The sequence below is a fragment of the Accipiter gentilis genome, chromosome 7 (genome assembly GCF_929443795.1).
Source record: "Accipiter gentilis chromosome 7, bAccGen1.1, whole genome shotgun sequence".
Classification (NCBI taxonomy): domain Eukaryota; kingdom Metazoa; phylum Chordata; class Aves; order Accipitriformes; family Accipitridae; genus Astur; species Astur gentilis.
In genome coordinates this window covers 20,492,836-20,506,809 of record NC_064886.1, presented here as the reverse complement: position 1 = coordinate 20,506,809, position 13,974 = coordinate 20,492,836, and the positions used below count along the sequence as shown (strand labels likewise).

The window sequence follows — 13,974 nt, the reverse complement described above, 5'->3', positions numbered from 1 at the left end:
AAAAAAAAGATAGTTTGGGCATTCTGAATGTAAATCCAGCTTTTTGCTATTTTAAATGCTACAGTTTACTTCTGCCACTTCAAAACAGTTTGACCTAACTGAGAGAGATTTTACAGGATCCATGGTCGCAGTGGGGATTAGGGACTGGTGGTATGTTACTGTTACTTTTCTGTTTACAATTTTAATCATCAAAGTTATTAACATCTGAATGTTGGCTACTTCACCTTTGCAATTACTTTTTTTTCCTAACATTTAAGTATGTATATATCTGTATTAACACTGTGCAAAGAAATACAATGTTTTAGAGCAGAAACCCTGACAGTTCATTAAATGTAGCACAACTAGCTGGAACTCCTGCAATAAGCTATCACCACATGCAGGGATGCTTTGAGGATGTAGTCACTGATGAGGAACTTAAACAAGAACAACTAAATTGAATTTAAAAATTGTGTTTGCAGCTGGGACAGAACTCTACATCGCTGGACTAGATTTGATCATGTCAAATATAAACCCCACAATTTTCTCTTCCCTTCCTGTGACAAATGTTCAATCAAAGGCAGAGAGTGATGTGGCACAAGACACCACCGTTCTGTAAAATAGGATAACTGTGGAATTCAGTTCTGGGTTTACAAGTCAGCAAGATTTTTCAAAGGTTATTGCTTGGTATCGACTGACCTCCAACTGCTGATGCACTGTCAGTTGCAAGCAGAAATTTGAAAGAGAAAAAGCAGATGCTTTTTGCTGTAGATTGATAACACCAGTCACCAGTAGTTCTTTTCTTTAGGCAAGAGGTAATTTTATAGATACTAAGCAGAAGCTCGCATATAAAATTACCCACAAACCCAAAGAATAAAAGTCAGCAACTAAACTTAAAATTGAAAGCAAACTTCACTTGCACACTTCCAAAAACATTCAATCACTTAATGATGCCCTTGCTCCTGTTGCAAATATCCACCTCAAAGGCAAAGGACTCGTTTACAAAGAAATATCGAGGACTTGTTTCATGACAAATGAGCGATAACAGGGGAAGTATTGTGTCTCCAAAGGCTTAAGTCTGTTCTGACGTGGAAATGAAACCTTCTATGAATTACACCTTATTACAATGCAGTCCTGATTCTTACAACAGGCAATCTCCAATGTGCTTAATGAAAATCTATATTTTTTGTTACTGTGCCTTTCTAGGCTTTTAGAATGGATTCCTGGGAGAAAATAAGTCCTGGGATGTTTCTGTTAATAACATTAACAATACAGAACTATTGCTGTATTCTTAAGAGATGCTCTATATCATCATAATGACTACTGGTATTTTAAGGTTGCCCAGGAGCAAGAAAATTAGCTGCAACTATGTTCATTTCTCATTTGAACTCAATGGATTTTCTGTATTCTATATAGCAAGGATTTAACTTGCATAACAAAGTGCCGAACTTTGCATTGATTTTTAAATTACAAGCTTATTATTATTTTTTCTTTTTGCTTAATTGTGGAACACTCTGTAAGAGTCACAGTTTAAACTGTATTTTTTTCAAGTTTTTCTGGCAAAGTCCATCCAGTGAAAAATTATACCTTTGTTCTGCAGATGTGGGCAAAAGACATTGTTTTTCCTCGATCAATATATAAATTAGTCAACACTTAACTTGCCATAAAAATAAAATGGCTTCACACTGATTTGTCTCCCTCAAGGTAGCACTAATATTTGTGCAAAACCAGGAACTGGTTCTCCTCTCATTTTATTTTCCTATCAGTAACGATGTTAAACAAACCTTTGGCTATGGCACATCGCTGGCCAGGCAAAAGACAACAGAGGATGATGTCCAGGTATTTTTGAGAGGCAAAAGTCCCATTGCCTCATTAAAGGTTGATGAAAGTGTTCCTTAACCTTGTCTCTACGTCCCTGAACTGCAAGAGGACTACCAGCACTTTTTTATAACGGGAGCACAGTTAAGAGAGCAGGAGGTCTATCTTTTCCCTACACTTTACCATCTCCAAAGGAGCACCCCAAGAGAGAACTTCCCAGCCACACAGGCTGCACTTATAATAACGAATGCTGGTGCTCCCATATGACTCCTGGTTCTGGAGATTTAAGAAAGCAATGTAACAGAATATGAGATGGGATTAACAGCGAAAGCTGATAAAGGTTCATTGACGAAGCGCTCTAGCGAGGAGCATAGAGGAAGCAGGTTACTGGGGGGTTCTGATGGGAAGCATTCATTGCAGAAAATAAAAGAGCAGAAGCAGAGAAATGATCGAGAGAGGAGTTGGTCAGAAAATGAGGAGAGAAGCAGCTGTTTGAATGATTCAGTGCAATACTATGGTAGGAAAGATTAACACTTCATGGTCAGGCAGACAACTCCCTAACCACTACATTTCTAAAAATGAACAACATGGAGCAAAGGAATGAGATGGAACAATGCTAAATTAGTCCTAGCTTGGTAGTATCTTAGTAAAGCACTCCCCCCCCCCGAATCAAACAAATCTTTAAAATGGCATTTGCATTAAACATATTTGGGGGAAAACCAGCTACATTAAGAATTTCCAATTTGCATATAATCTTCATGTAAGGGCCTCACACAGACAGTGTAACAGTCAGGAGTTTTATTATTCTCCAAAACTGCAGCTGCACATGTTCCCCTTCTGCAAAAAGGAAAGGGAGAATAAAGCCCTGGAGAAAACTACAGAAGCCTCAAAGAGGCTGAAGCTAGCATAGAAAAAGTTTTCTTCCAGCCATAAGGCAATTTTCTTAATGGTGCCAGTCAACAGCAGGGGGTAGGGGAAGATCAGTGAGCACAGTGTGCCTCATCCAGGGTATGAATGCTCCCTTTTTGTCTCATCACCTTAGTCAGTCCTTTGCCCTCTCTGCACCAAATATGCCCGGATTTACACCGAGCTGGTATTTCTACATGCTGAAAGATGGCCACCTGCCTTCTATAGCTACTTTGTCCCCAAGAGAGTGTCAAAAAGCGACTTCAGTGTGGTCAAAGATTAAGGTCTGTGCTACGTAGCCATATGGATTTTACAAAACATTGGTGCAATTTTACACCATTTCTCCCTCTGTTGCCTCTTCTGACACTTGCCAGAGCATGTTGTGTATGCATTTCAGCCTTGATATTCATCTCTTCTAAATTTCTACCCTGTGCTGTAATTTCTTGGATCATAAAAGTGAAATGTTAGTTCTTCTCTAGTTGCTTCTGCTGTGAAAAACATCTTGCTAGAAACAGAAATTTTGGGAGGATAATCATTTTACAAAATGTACTGTTGCTTCATTAAAAAACATCTGGACAGGTCGAGATTAGGCCTTTTTCAGCTGCAAATTACCATCAGTCTTCACAACAACGCCCCCACACTGAAGGTGGTAGCTGATTTCTGTTATCTTGTTTGCTGGAGACAGTCGTTTTAAAGGGGACGGTCATTAAAAAGATCCGTGAATGTAATTCTTCAATATGTAAAAAGTCTCAAGCAAAAAAGCCCTCAATGATCTCCAAATATCACAGGAAAAGCTCTTATATCTACAGAGAAGGAAAATGAGAATTGCTTTCCGCCCCTAGCTATGTCGTGTTATAAAAGCGGACACTGTGGATAGGAGTGGATAAACAATCCTCAGAATGGCAGAAATAAAACACTTCATCACTCTATGTTCTTATGCGAAGAAGTAATTTTAAATCCTTCACGAAGTCTTCTTGCAAAACAATCTTTTCAAAACTGTTAATATTTTCATCCGATAAAAGAAAGAGTAACAGAAAAAAGTTTCAGGGATTGTGCAACAAAATAAACTGTTGTTAGAATAGTGACAATTAAAACAAAAATAATATTATAAGAAGTAAAACATACATGTCTATCCTATCCACAGGGAGTCTTTACTTTGTAAGAAGAATTGAACAAGTAACATTTTTATCCTGTGAAAAAATTGGGATGACTTACTCATCCTGATTCATGAGAATTTCTATTTTAAGTCAGAAAACGGTTTTCCACTAATGGAAGCTTGACCAGAAAATTTTCTGCCTGCTCTGCTGGTAGAAAGAATGTCAACCAGCAATATTGCTCCCATGAGAATCCAGCTGTGAGCCTGAGCATCAAGGCCTAAAGGCTGTCATTACTAATGTCATCTTCTTAGTCCCACTGCCCCACAATGCTCTCTAGAAAAGGAGACATTAACGTGTCATTTATAAATATTCCCTGCATTTTCACCTAATTGATTAGATATTAGCATCAGTTTGTACTGCCTCATGTTTCAAAAAGAAAGAGAAATTTAATCATCTCAAAACCTCCTAAAGTCTTACGTAAAAAGAGCAGACAATTTCAGAGTAACCCAGAGAATCTTTGCCTAAGAAAAGATTTAACCAACAGTGAGTTCAGCTGTAGAATGATAAACGCTCTGCGAAGTTTTGATTCGAGAAGTGATATTCAGTTCACAGACCTTTACTTTGTAACTTTTTCCTGAAATAGACATGTTTTATTTTACTCCCTTTTGTTTTCTGTTTCTCAATGATTGCCATTTTTCCTATACACACTAGAAGAATTACAATTTTATTAAGCTGGGCCAAGCATCATTACAATCAGTACAGGAAACTGTCTTCTCTTTTCACTCCTAGCATTTTTATACTTGTGAAATCCATCCAGTAGATTCCACTGGAGTAGCTATAACTAAATCTAATCAACTGACAAACAGTCAGACTCAAATTTTAATAGAGAAAAACTATTTGTTTGGACTTATTTTTTACTTTTTCTTATTACACTTTCCTCTGTTAAACTAAGAACATTATGTGGAACAAACAGGCAACTATAAGAATGAGATTGGTATCCACTTCAAATGTTTCTCCCATTATTACAAGCAAGCAAGTAGTATTTTAATGGATGAAACAGGTTTCTAAGGCAGATTTTATGCTCTTGGTTTAATCATTATATTCAATCATAAACTCACATAAATAGCTTGACTGTTACTCTTTATTTTAAAGTACATATTTTAACAGTGATCTTGCAGCCAGAATTTCTTTTACATTTTAAATTCTACTTCTATTTCATGAGCGATTATACTCAATCAAATGAAACCACTTCAGAGAGTGAAATAATATGTAGTATGATAGAAAGGACCTGTACTGCTACGATATGAAAGCTTTCAGAGACATGCAGTCATTTCCTGATCTGCTCAAGTAAATTCACTTGAATTTACTTCTGTAAATTTACTTAACTAATTTACTTAAGTATATTCACAAGTAAATTATCTAAATTCATATTGTTTAAAATTATTCCATGGAATTCACTGGAGAGACAGCAGTGTAAAAGAGAACAGATTTGGCCCACCGTTGCCATACTTATGCACAACTGGAAGGTATACTCTATTCATCCATTCCTTAATATTAAACATACCCCCTAATTAAAAGCCAGGAGAGAAATTATATTCCCAAAGCCATAGGTGTCAGAGGCAAGCAGTCTTCCTATCAAATTCAATATATATACACCACTTCAGCCGAGCTGCACACATTCTATTTAACTCCTTACTATGCATCTTCCCCACAGACAAATATTGACTGTATTTCTATCTAAGCTATATCTTTGTTTCTAAAGATTACTCACAGAATTTGGAATCCATATGCAAGATACCCAGAGGGATTTGGGTTGGTTCTGTTGCTCCCTGATTAATAACTTTTTTTAGCAAATTGACACCAGCAGCAAAAAAATACAGGAAAAGCAGAACAGAAAACTAGATGTATTTCCATTGCCCAGATCTTGTACTATAGCTTTATTAATTCTCTTTACAAACTTTTGTGCATAGTTCTACTTTTAAACACCTATTTTAATGTTATATTACACTCTTCCACTGGGAAAACAATGTAAATGAAATATGGCTAACAACAAATTAAATAAAATATTTTATGATGTCAAAACAGAATTTCTGTTTCAACACATTCAGTGATTTCAGAATGTTTTGGTGTTTGAAAGTTTTTAGCATTTGGATTTTTTACATCTGATTTGGAATTTTAAAAGGAATTTTAGAAACCAAGCTAGGAGATATACAAAGTGCTTCACCATCAGATAACACTGAAATTAGGTTCTGGAAAAAGCATTGAAAACATCTCATGCAGTTGCATTTAGTTTTGATTTGAAAAACACTGGAGAAATGGATATTTAGTCCAGCATTGGACAAGTTTCTAATTCAAGTCCACAGATTGTTGTGAATTTTCTAACTGTACTTGTAGAGCAAAACTTCACTGCACCTCTTAAACTTCTCATCAAAGTAACAGTACCAGTTAATAAGATGTAAAAGCCAGCAGCAGATTATTACTGGAGGGAGTAAATAAGCAGATGAAGGGCTTCCTATCTTTCAGTGGAGTGCACCTGCTGTGCTTTATCCACCTCCTTTCAGGGTCGTATGCCCAAGAGCAAAATCTAGCACAGTTATTAACTCAGTACAGTTTATTGAACAGAGCTTAAGCTCATGCTCACTAAACATTTAGAAATACTTCCCCCCTTATAATTAAAATTCTCAGAACTTTAAGTGCAAATGTATTGACATGTATTTAGGGACTGATTTCAGACCACACTGAGCTACTTTTTCTATGCTGTTAACACAATGGGATAAGTTTCCCCATTTCCCGTGAGGATTTTAAAAAGTAAAATAAAATGAAATTTAAAAAGAAAAAAAACAAAAAACCAAACCAACCAAAAACCCACAAACACAGACATGCAAAAAAACCCCCACCACAAACCAAAACCAAGTCACACCTGAACATGTTAGCATGATTAGTAAGACCTGAACATTCCCCAAAATGGAAGTAGCTGTAGAAATATTATAGTAGATGATAGATGGCTGGCTGTGAATGCATTGCCAATTAGCAGAAAGAGCTTTGTGAGAGAAAACAGCCACTCCCCTAGCGCACAATATAAAGCACACACTGCTCTAGGTAGAGCCTGAAACTCCCAATCAACCTGTATCTGTTATACACAGGATACTTTAGACAGAGATGTTCATACCGCATTCTCATGGATTCTGCTGACTAAAACAGAGAAAGAGACAGATGATAAATGTAAAGTTTCTATCTGTACACCAACATCCCAGTGATCTTTGCATTAAAAGTCAACAGGCATAAAAAAAAAAAAAAAAAGGCAGTTTATTTAAGAACCTGCTAGTAAATCATCATACTGAAGCATGAGGAGGTACCTAAATGAAAAATGAAAAGCCAAGTACCTTTTATAAATGATCTACACAAAATACAGTCTTCACTTCGCAAGTGCCCGCCTCTAAGAGGCCAATGGGGACATTCAGGAGAGTCCTTAGTTTGAAAAACTGTCAGCAAAACAACACTTTTCATTTCTATGCCTTAGGGTTTTTTCATATATTTGTTTTCTGTAGCCTACTCCATCTTTATCAGAATCCCAACAGGAAGAAGATAAACTGGCTTGAAAACAGCTGTTGAAAGAAAAATATGATACCATATTCAGAAGAACATCTAAGAGATGTTTTCTAGGAAACATTTAAGATTGAAATCTTTCTTTTCCATTGCCATTCAATGCTGTAAAGTAGGTCATAGATGCTGCATGCCTCATGCCAGCACCTCAGAGTTTGAATGCAAGTATTCTCCATTCCACTGACAAGACAAAGAGATATCTGTTTCTCCAAGAGCAAAGAAGCCCAGCTATTTTTCCAGTTTCTTGCTGAAATATGCTAATTTGGTGAAATTGAAATTTCTTTGATCAGTTGGAGACAAGTTTTAGTCAAAGTTTTCTCAGATTCTCATATTTCTTGTCTCTTGTTTCTCAGATTCAGAATGCTCTGCTCTCTAGAAAGGGCAGTTCACATGAGAACAGGGATTCAAACCTGCTCCACTCCTAATCCAGGAGATCCTCTGTGCATCATACTTGTATCTGTCCTTGGAGGAGCTTCTTCTCTGGGTTTATTCATGAGAACGTTCAAAACACCTCAGTTATCTCAGTGTGGATTAAGTCCAAAAGCAAAAACCATAAATGAATTCCTGGTTTTGACAGCTCTAATGAGAAAGCGGTAATTCATACAAACCTATTGTCAATTGCACAAGCACATCGATAGAACAATATGTATAGAAACGCCTAAAGCTATACTTGTCACTTTACCTTCTTTTTCAACACGCGCACTAATCAGCCTTCTGCAGTGATGGAAACAGAAGTCACAGAAGCGTAATGGTTGGAAAAAACATAATATTGTAGTCACAAACGCCACCTGAATTGCTACTAAAAATGCCCACAAAAATTACAAGAGAAATACAAAGAAGTCACCACAGACACCAAAGTTTTGAACAGCCCTAACAATAGCTTAAACTGGTAGTTTCCATATCACTTACCAATTTGTGGGTGAGCTGGATGGTAATAAGAGGAGATCCTGACAGACTGTGGGACAACTTGGGTAGAGGTTCCACTTTGATAGAGATAAGATAACTGGTTGCTGAGATCATATAACCTTTGTAGGCAGCAGCTTCAGCAATCCTTGGAAAGAAACAAATATATTCAAGAGGTAGAAAACCAAAATTTTTTTAGTTCATCCACAATACCCACAACAACAGGAACACAGGACCTCCTTTTTCCATTTGAGTCAATGAATTTCTATAGGGGAGCAAGATCTGGCCCCAAAAGATCCTACAGGACTAGAAGCAACAGCTACAAATTATAGGGAACATTTTTAGACATTAGAAGATCTGATACCATAAGCATTCCTCATTCTGCTCCTCTTTTGCAAAGGTTTACAAGCCTTGCTGAAAATGCTTTAGATAATTAGAGAGAATCCTGCAAAGTAAGGGACCTAAAAATAACCTAAGCAAAGCAACCTAAGTGTGGAGAAAACTTGCAGGGTGTCCAGGCTGTCTAATTAAACATACATATTAGTGTGTAAGACACATACATTATATATAATGCATATAAACATACACATAAGAATATATTTAGAAGTAATTTATTGCTTTACTTTGGAAAATTGATTATGTCCTGTTAGGTTTGCTAGAGAGTAAGGCAGGTCACAATACAAACAGCTGAACTTGACTAAACATCTGATTAGTCCAGGTAACTTTTTTTTCTAGGCTGAAGTAATTTTGCAGTACATACGAACTCTTATTTCTGCTTTCAGCTAAAACTTATGACTTTGGCATTTTCGCACATTTAGGAGTAACTAAGATCCATTTGGCTGTACAGTAAAATTTTTTACACTATCAGTAACAAACTGTGGAGGAGTAAGATGGTCTCTCTCAACCACCTCTTCAGTATGTGAATGAATGGTATTTACTATGAGAAATATGATCCATGGCAAATTAACCATCAGCGTGGGTTTCCAAACATAGCACACCACTGGAAAGAGCCAGTTTGCAAAGCACGTTAAAAAACACCTTATTTACATCTGCCACTTGTTTGCAATGGTTTCTTATTTTTCTTTCAGGAAAAAAAAAAAAAAAGAAAAAAGAAAATTCATGTCAGACATAACAATAACTTCATTCAGTTCCCCAGCAAGGTCAAGTAAAAAAGAACTCATTTAGCACGACCCCAAGCACCAGTAGCCAGGTTCTGAATACAAAAAAACCCCATCAGCATCAGAGATTACTTCTGCTCCCAGTAACCAGCATGTGAATTGAATTTATTCATCTAAGGGCAGAATTTGCTACGCTGATACAAAAGTTTAAGTTTAGAGAAGGACTCGTAGTGTTAAGACCACTCTCCAACATTTTGAGATTTCTCCTTCACAGACTAACAGGATGGACATTTTTTCCACACCCATTATCTGCCATTTTAACTTTAGAGCGCTAGATGAATTTTGAAGCATGAAAAAACTTCAGCACAAGCAAGAAACAGTGTTTCTGTGTTTTGTGCTTGCATATGCAAGCCGTTCTTCACTGTGGACCTGCATGTCAGATGGCAGTGAGTCTGTCATCCAATTACCTTCAGTGGGATTATTACAGATTTACACAAACTCTATATGAGCAGGAGCAGAAATGGGCTCAAAACCTTTTTCAGTTTTGATTTTTTTTTCTTTTGGTAAAGAATCAAAACCAACTCCCCTTAGAAACTGCTATTTATGTAGTCTAAAAATAGAAGTCATCTGCCTGTACAGCACAAAAGCTCCAACAGTTTTGGTTTTAGATTTCTACCACAAAAGAAAAAAAGATTGCACTTAAGAAGAAAATGGACAGGCCTCAAATTACAGGTGTTCAAGTAGCCCAGTGCTAGAAGGAACATAAAAGAAAGTCTTTGAAACAAACTACTCTGGGAAAACATTGTTATTCTGCTGAAATGTAAGAAAAAACTTATAATAGTACAGCACAAAAAAGAAAACCAAGCAGAAGAGAAGTGCATACTTATTTTTAAAACATTTTTTGAATACCTGGGGTTTGATACCACAGGGGAAAATCATCATGCTAAGCAGTCCCTGTATTACCAGGATTTTACGTGCCATTTTGGACAGATCTGCATCTAGAATTTATAGACATGATTCTGTAGTACATTACATACAGCAAACTGTTCAGGTAGCTTAGATTAATTATAGAAATATAGGAGATGTTTCTTCTCCAGTGTCTTTGTGTTTCTCTCTAACACTGCAGCAGGGCCAGATCCTTCCTTCTCAAAAATGAGTGCTAAAAAACACATACAACTCAGTGGAACAGGAATGGGTCTCCAGGTTGTCCTACTCCACAAAATTCAGAGAATGTACACAAAGATGACATAACTGTTTCATTTTGCTACATCAGAGCCCCAGGAGCTGTAGACTCTACGACAATGCATTAGAATACATTTGACATGGTGTTTGCTAAACTTTGACCTAAGTTAAGACCACATTAATTCTCTTTCTCTCTTTGAGGAGTTGAGTTTTTAGTTTATTATTTTAATAAATTGCACTTATCGTCCTATTTGAAAAACATGCTGTCATAAATTATTGCCTCTGTTTCTTCATGTCAGTAAGAAATATTGCACACTTAATGACACTGCTCCTTTACAGCCACCTGCTAAGTGCACTTTTTTTGAGAGAGCAGTGTAAACAACAGTACAGCTTGCTACTCGATTTAAAAACACTATTTAGTAATAGCTGTGTGATTATCTCAATGTGATCAATCTGGTCATAAGCCAGGATTCTTTACCGTGAAGTTCAAAAATGAGTTCCCATGATCATGACCTTCCGTGTAAATGTATGTATAGAAAGGAAGGCAATCCTTGATATTCATGACAGCTGAGAAGCTGCATCTTTCCTTCTGCTGTCACAAACACCACAGCAAAAAGTCACAGACTGGAAAAGACTAAGAGAAAATGTAAACTAATCTACATACCCCAGTGAAGAGCAAATAAAAGCCTAAAGTCATACTAACTTAAAAGGAAGGTGTAATGATTTACATGAATGGCCTTGCAAAATTCCATGGGGAACTGTATTGCCAAGAGGTATACAGCTCTGCATTTACTTTATCTTATCTGCTAATGATTTCATTGATGCAGCATATAAAATAAAAGGTCTTTAATGCATTGCCTGGTCTCCTGTTACAAAATCACCTTACAGGTTTCTAAGATTAGGATTCACATTTTATGCAAAGAGGGATATTACGTTTTCTTACTTGTTTAAGTGCAAGGTTTATCTTTATATCTGTCAGGAGAAAAGATGTAATTTCCTTCCATGAGACAGATTAAAATTATGAAATTCTAGTACCAGATCTGATGAACAGAAGGACAGGACAAAGAAAGACAAACATGTTGCTATGGGAATCTGTTTTACTACAACATTAAATAAAACATCTAATGGAAGCTTTAATCTCTCTCCAGTTAATGACTATATGTCCCCAGTATTGCAGAATCAGGATTATGGCTTGTAATTTATTTACAGTTGATAATGACTTGACTGTTATAAAGGTATATCACAAAGGTACTAAATAAGCTGTTACACCATGAGACATCCAAGATACTTACTTGGTATCCACAGGGTTGATATTATGAAAGAAATAATGCATGTTATGGTAAAGCAGGCCAACAATGGTAATCCAAGCTGTAAAAAGGGAACAGGAGTTAGTCCTCAGAACAACAGTTGTAAGCAAGAGACACTTCTCTCCTAGACCTGAAACTCCATGTTAATTAAGAGCCTTGGCTTCTGTACACTTTTATATCTTTGCTTTAGCAGATTTCTGATTATTCTTTTAAGTGGAAAAAGTATGAACATCTTGCAGTATGGCACAGGCGGCAGATATCAAAAGTAAGAGAGAAGGGTGCCTCCCCTGTGCAGCTGTACTTCCAAAATAAGTTGTTAAAGCAATCAGTTGTCAATTCTAAATCCCTCCCACGTAGCACTAGAAAGGGTCACATAACATACCAGAGTCAGTGTCTCAATGGTAGCTACAGTAATCTCAAGGCTACTTGACCACCACCTACATCAACTGGCAGTTTATGAAACTCAAACACAGGCAACTGGTTTCCACTTTGGTTGTCTGTTTGGTGCCTGCATTCCAAGTATTTATGGGTTCTCCAGCATCTGAGTGAAGAGACAGATGCATATTTTCTAAGTGTCAGCCACACAGATGTCTTTTACAATCCCTTTTGTTGGGTTCCAAGTATTTATAGTGTCAACTGTTTAAGGTGGAATACTAAATTTTTAGGTTAGCTCATTTGGACAGTGTAGAAGTGTGGCCTGAAGGCTGAAACTACTTGGAAGTGAGCTTTAGCTGGAAAAAGAGCTAAACATTTAATGGGCTGGATCATTTCAGGATACCAAGCATGATAATGTTCTGAAGAAAAAAAAAATATAAAAAATCTGCATGGTGAGAGACTTTATAAGTAGGATAGGAAAAATGTCTTCTCACATGCTATTTTTGGCATTACAAGTTGGTTTGCAATTATAGTTATTCAAGCCTCAGAATACCTGCAGTGAAGTCTCCAGCCAGAGCCCCCTGCCAGTGCAAAGAAACAAAGCTGTCATCACAAATCAGGTAGACAGTTCAGTAATTATTAGAGTATTTCTCACTGCAGGCTATCTGCAGCTAACTTTGCACTTTATGAATAGGGACCAACCTTCCTTCAGCAGAGGTGACTGCAGAAAGGTCTCTGGGTGTATAAATTCTGTGGGTTGGAATTTAGGGCACAGAGGTAGATTTTCAAAGATTTGAGGACACAGGTAGATGTTTTTGTAAATAGGTTCCTTCAAACCCTGATTAAAACATAGATAATTGACTTCGAACATTGTTATTTTAGAGTCTTAACTAAATCTTTGGATTCTTGCCATACCTTGCTTTTGAGATTATTAACATTTTAGCCTAGGTATGAATTTCTGAGTTGTGCCTTTTTGCCTTGACTCTAGTTTACATCTTCATTCTGTTTCTGTAGCTGCTGTTGCTTAAACCTGTCATTCTTTAGTTTTTCATACAACATTTCAGAGCGACTTTGCATGAAGGATTAAGTAATACCTAATCTGACATCCTAGAATTTCTTAAAAATAACCAGTTCAGATGATTAAAAATAATTTATGAAATTATGGCTTCACTTATGTAAAGAGATGCAAAAATTAAATGGCTTCAGTCTCTGTGGCCCAGCTGTGTTATTCAAGATTAATACAAAACTTCTACCACATTAATCATTCGTTAGTATGACAGGACAACTGCTGCTTCTTTAGAGCCAGTGACCAAATTGGTTACTTGGAAAAACAAAGCAAACCAAAACCTGCTTTCAAGCAAAATAATTTTTGGATACCCTGTTCACAAGAGTCTGCTCCTCCCTTTAAATTTTTCCTTACCTTTTTCATGAAAAGCTTCACTGGGAATGGAAATAAAACTCTGTCCTTGAGATGGAAATCGATAGTGGGACAAATTCAGAGTCTGAGGATGCATTTTGACCAAGGTGTAATCTGTGTGATAACCCAAACAAAAATATGATAAAATCAATAGCCTCTACAACCTACTTGACTGTTTAACTAGACTTCCCTAATAGCTATTGCAAGTATTGAACGTAAAACCCCATATGTTTGCAGAAAATATAGTAAATTCCCGAGTATAAAATTGCCTT

At 36.7% G+C, this 13,974-nt stretch overlaps 1 protein-coding gene across 2 annotated transcripts in view; it reads right to left on the bottom strand.

The window, feature by feature from the left end:
* ADGRD1 (adhesion G protein-coupled receptor D1) overlaps positions 1-13,974 on the bottom strand; it is a 154,648-nt gene that overhangs the window by 115,144 nt on the left and 25,530 nt on the right. For both annotated transcript variants that reach the window (XM_049805505.1, XM_049805506.1), the window contains 3 exons: positions 13,706-13,816; positions 11,896-11,971; positions 8,310-8,451 (listed from right to left, as the gene is read on the bottom strand). In XM_049805505.1, coding sequence (XP_049661462.1) covers positions 8,310-8,451; positions 11,896-11,971; positions 13,706-13,816 — 329 coding nt within the window. The remainder of the gene's footprint in view (positions 1-8,309; positions 8,452-11,895; positions 11,972-13,705; positions 13,817-13,974) is intronic.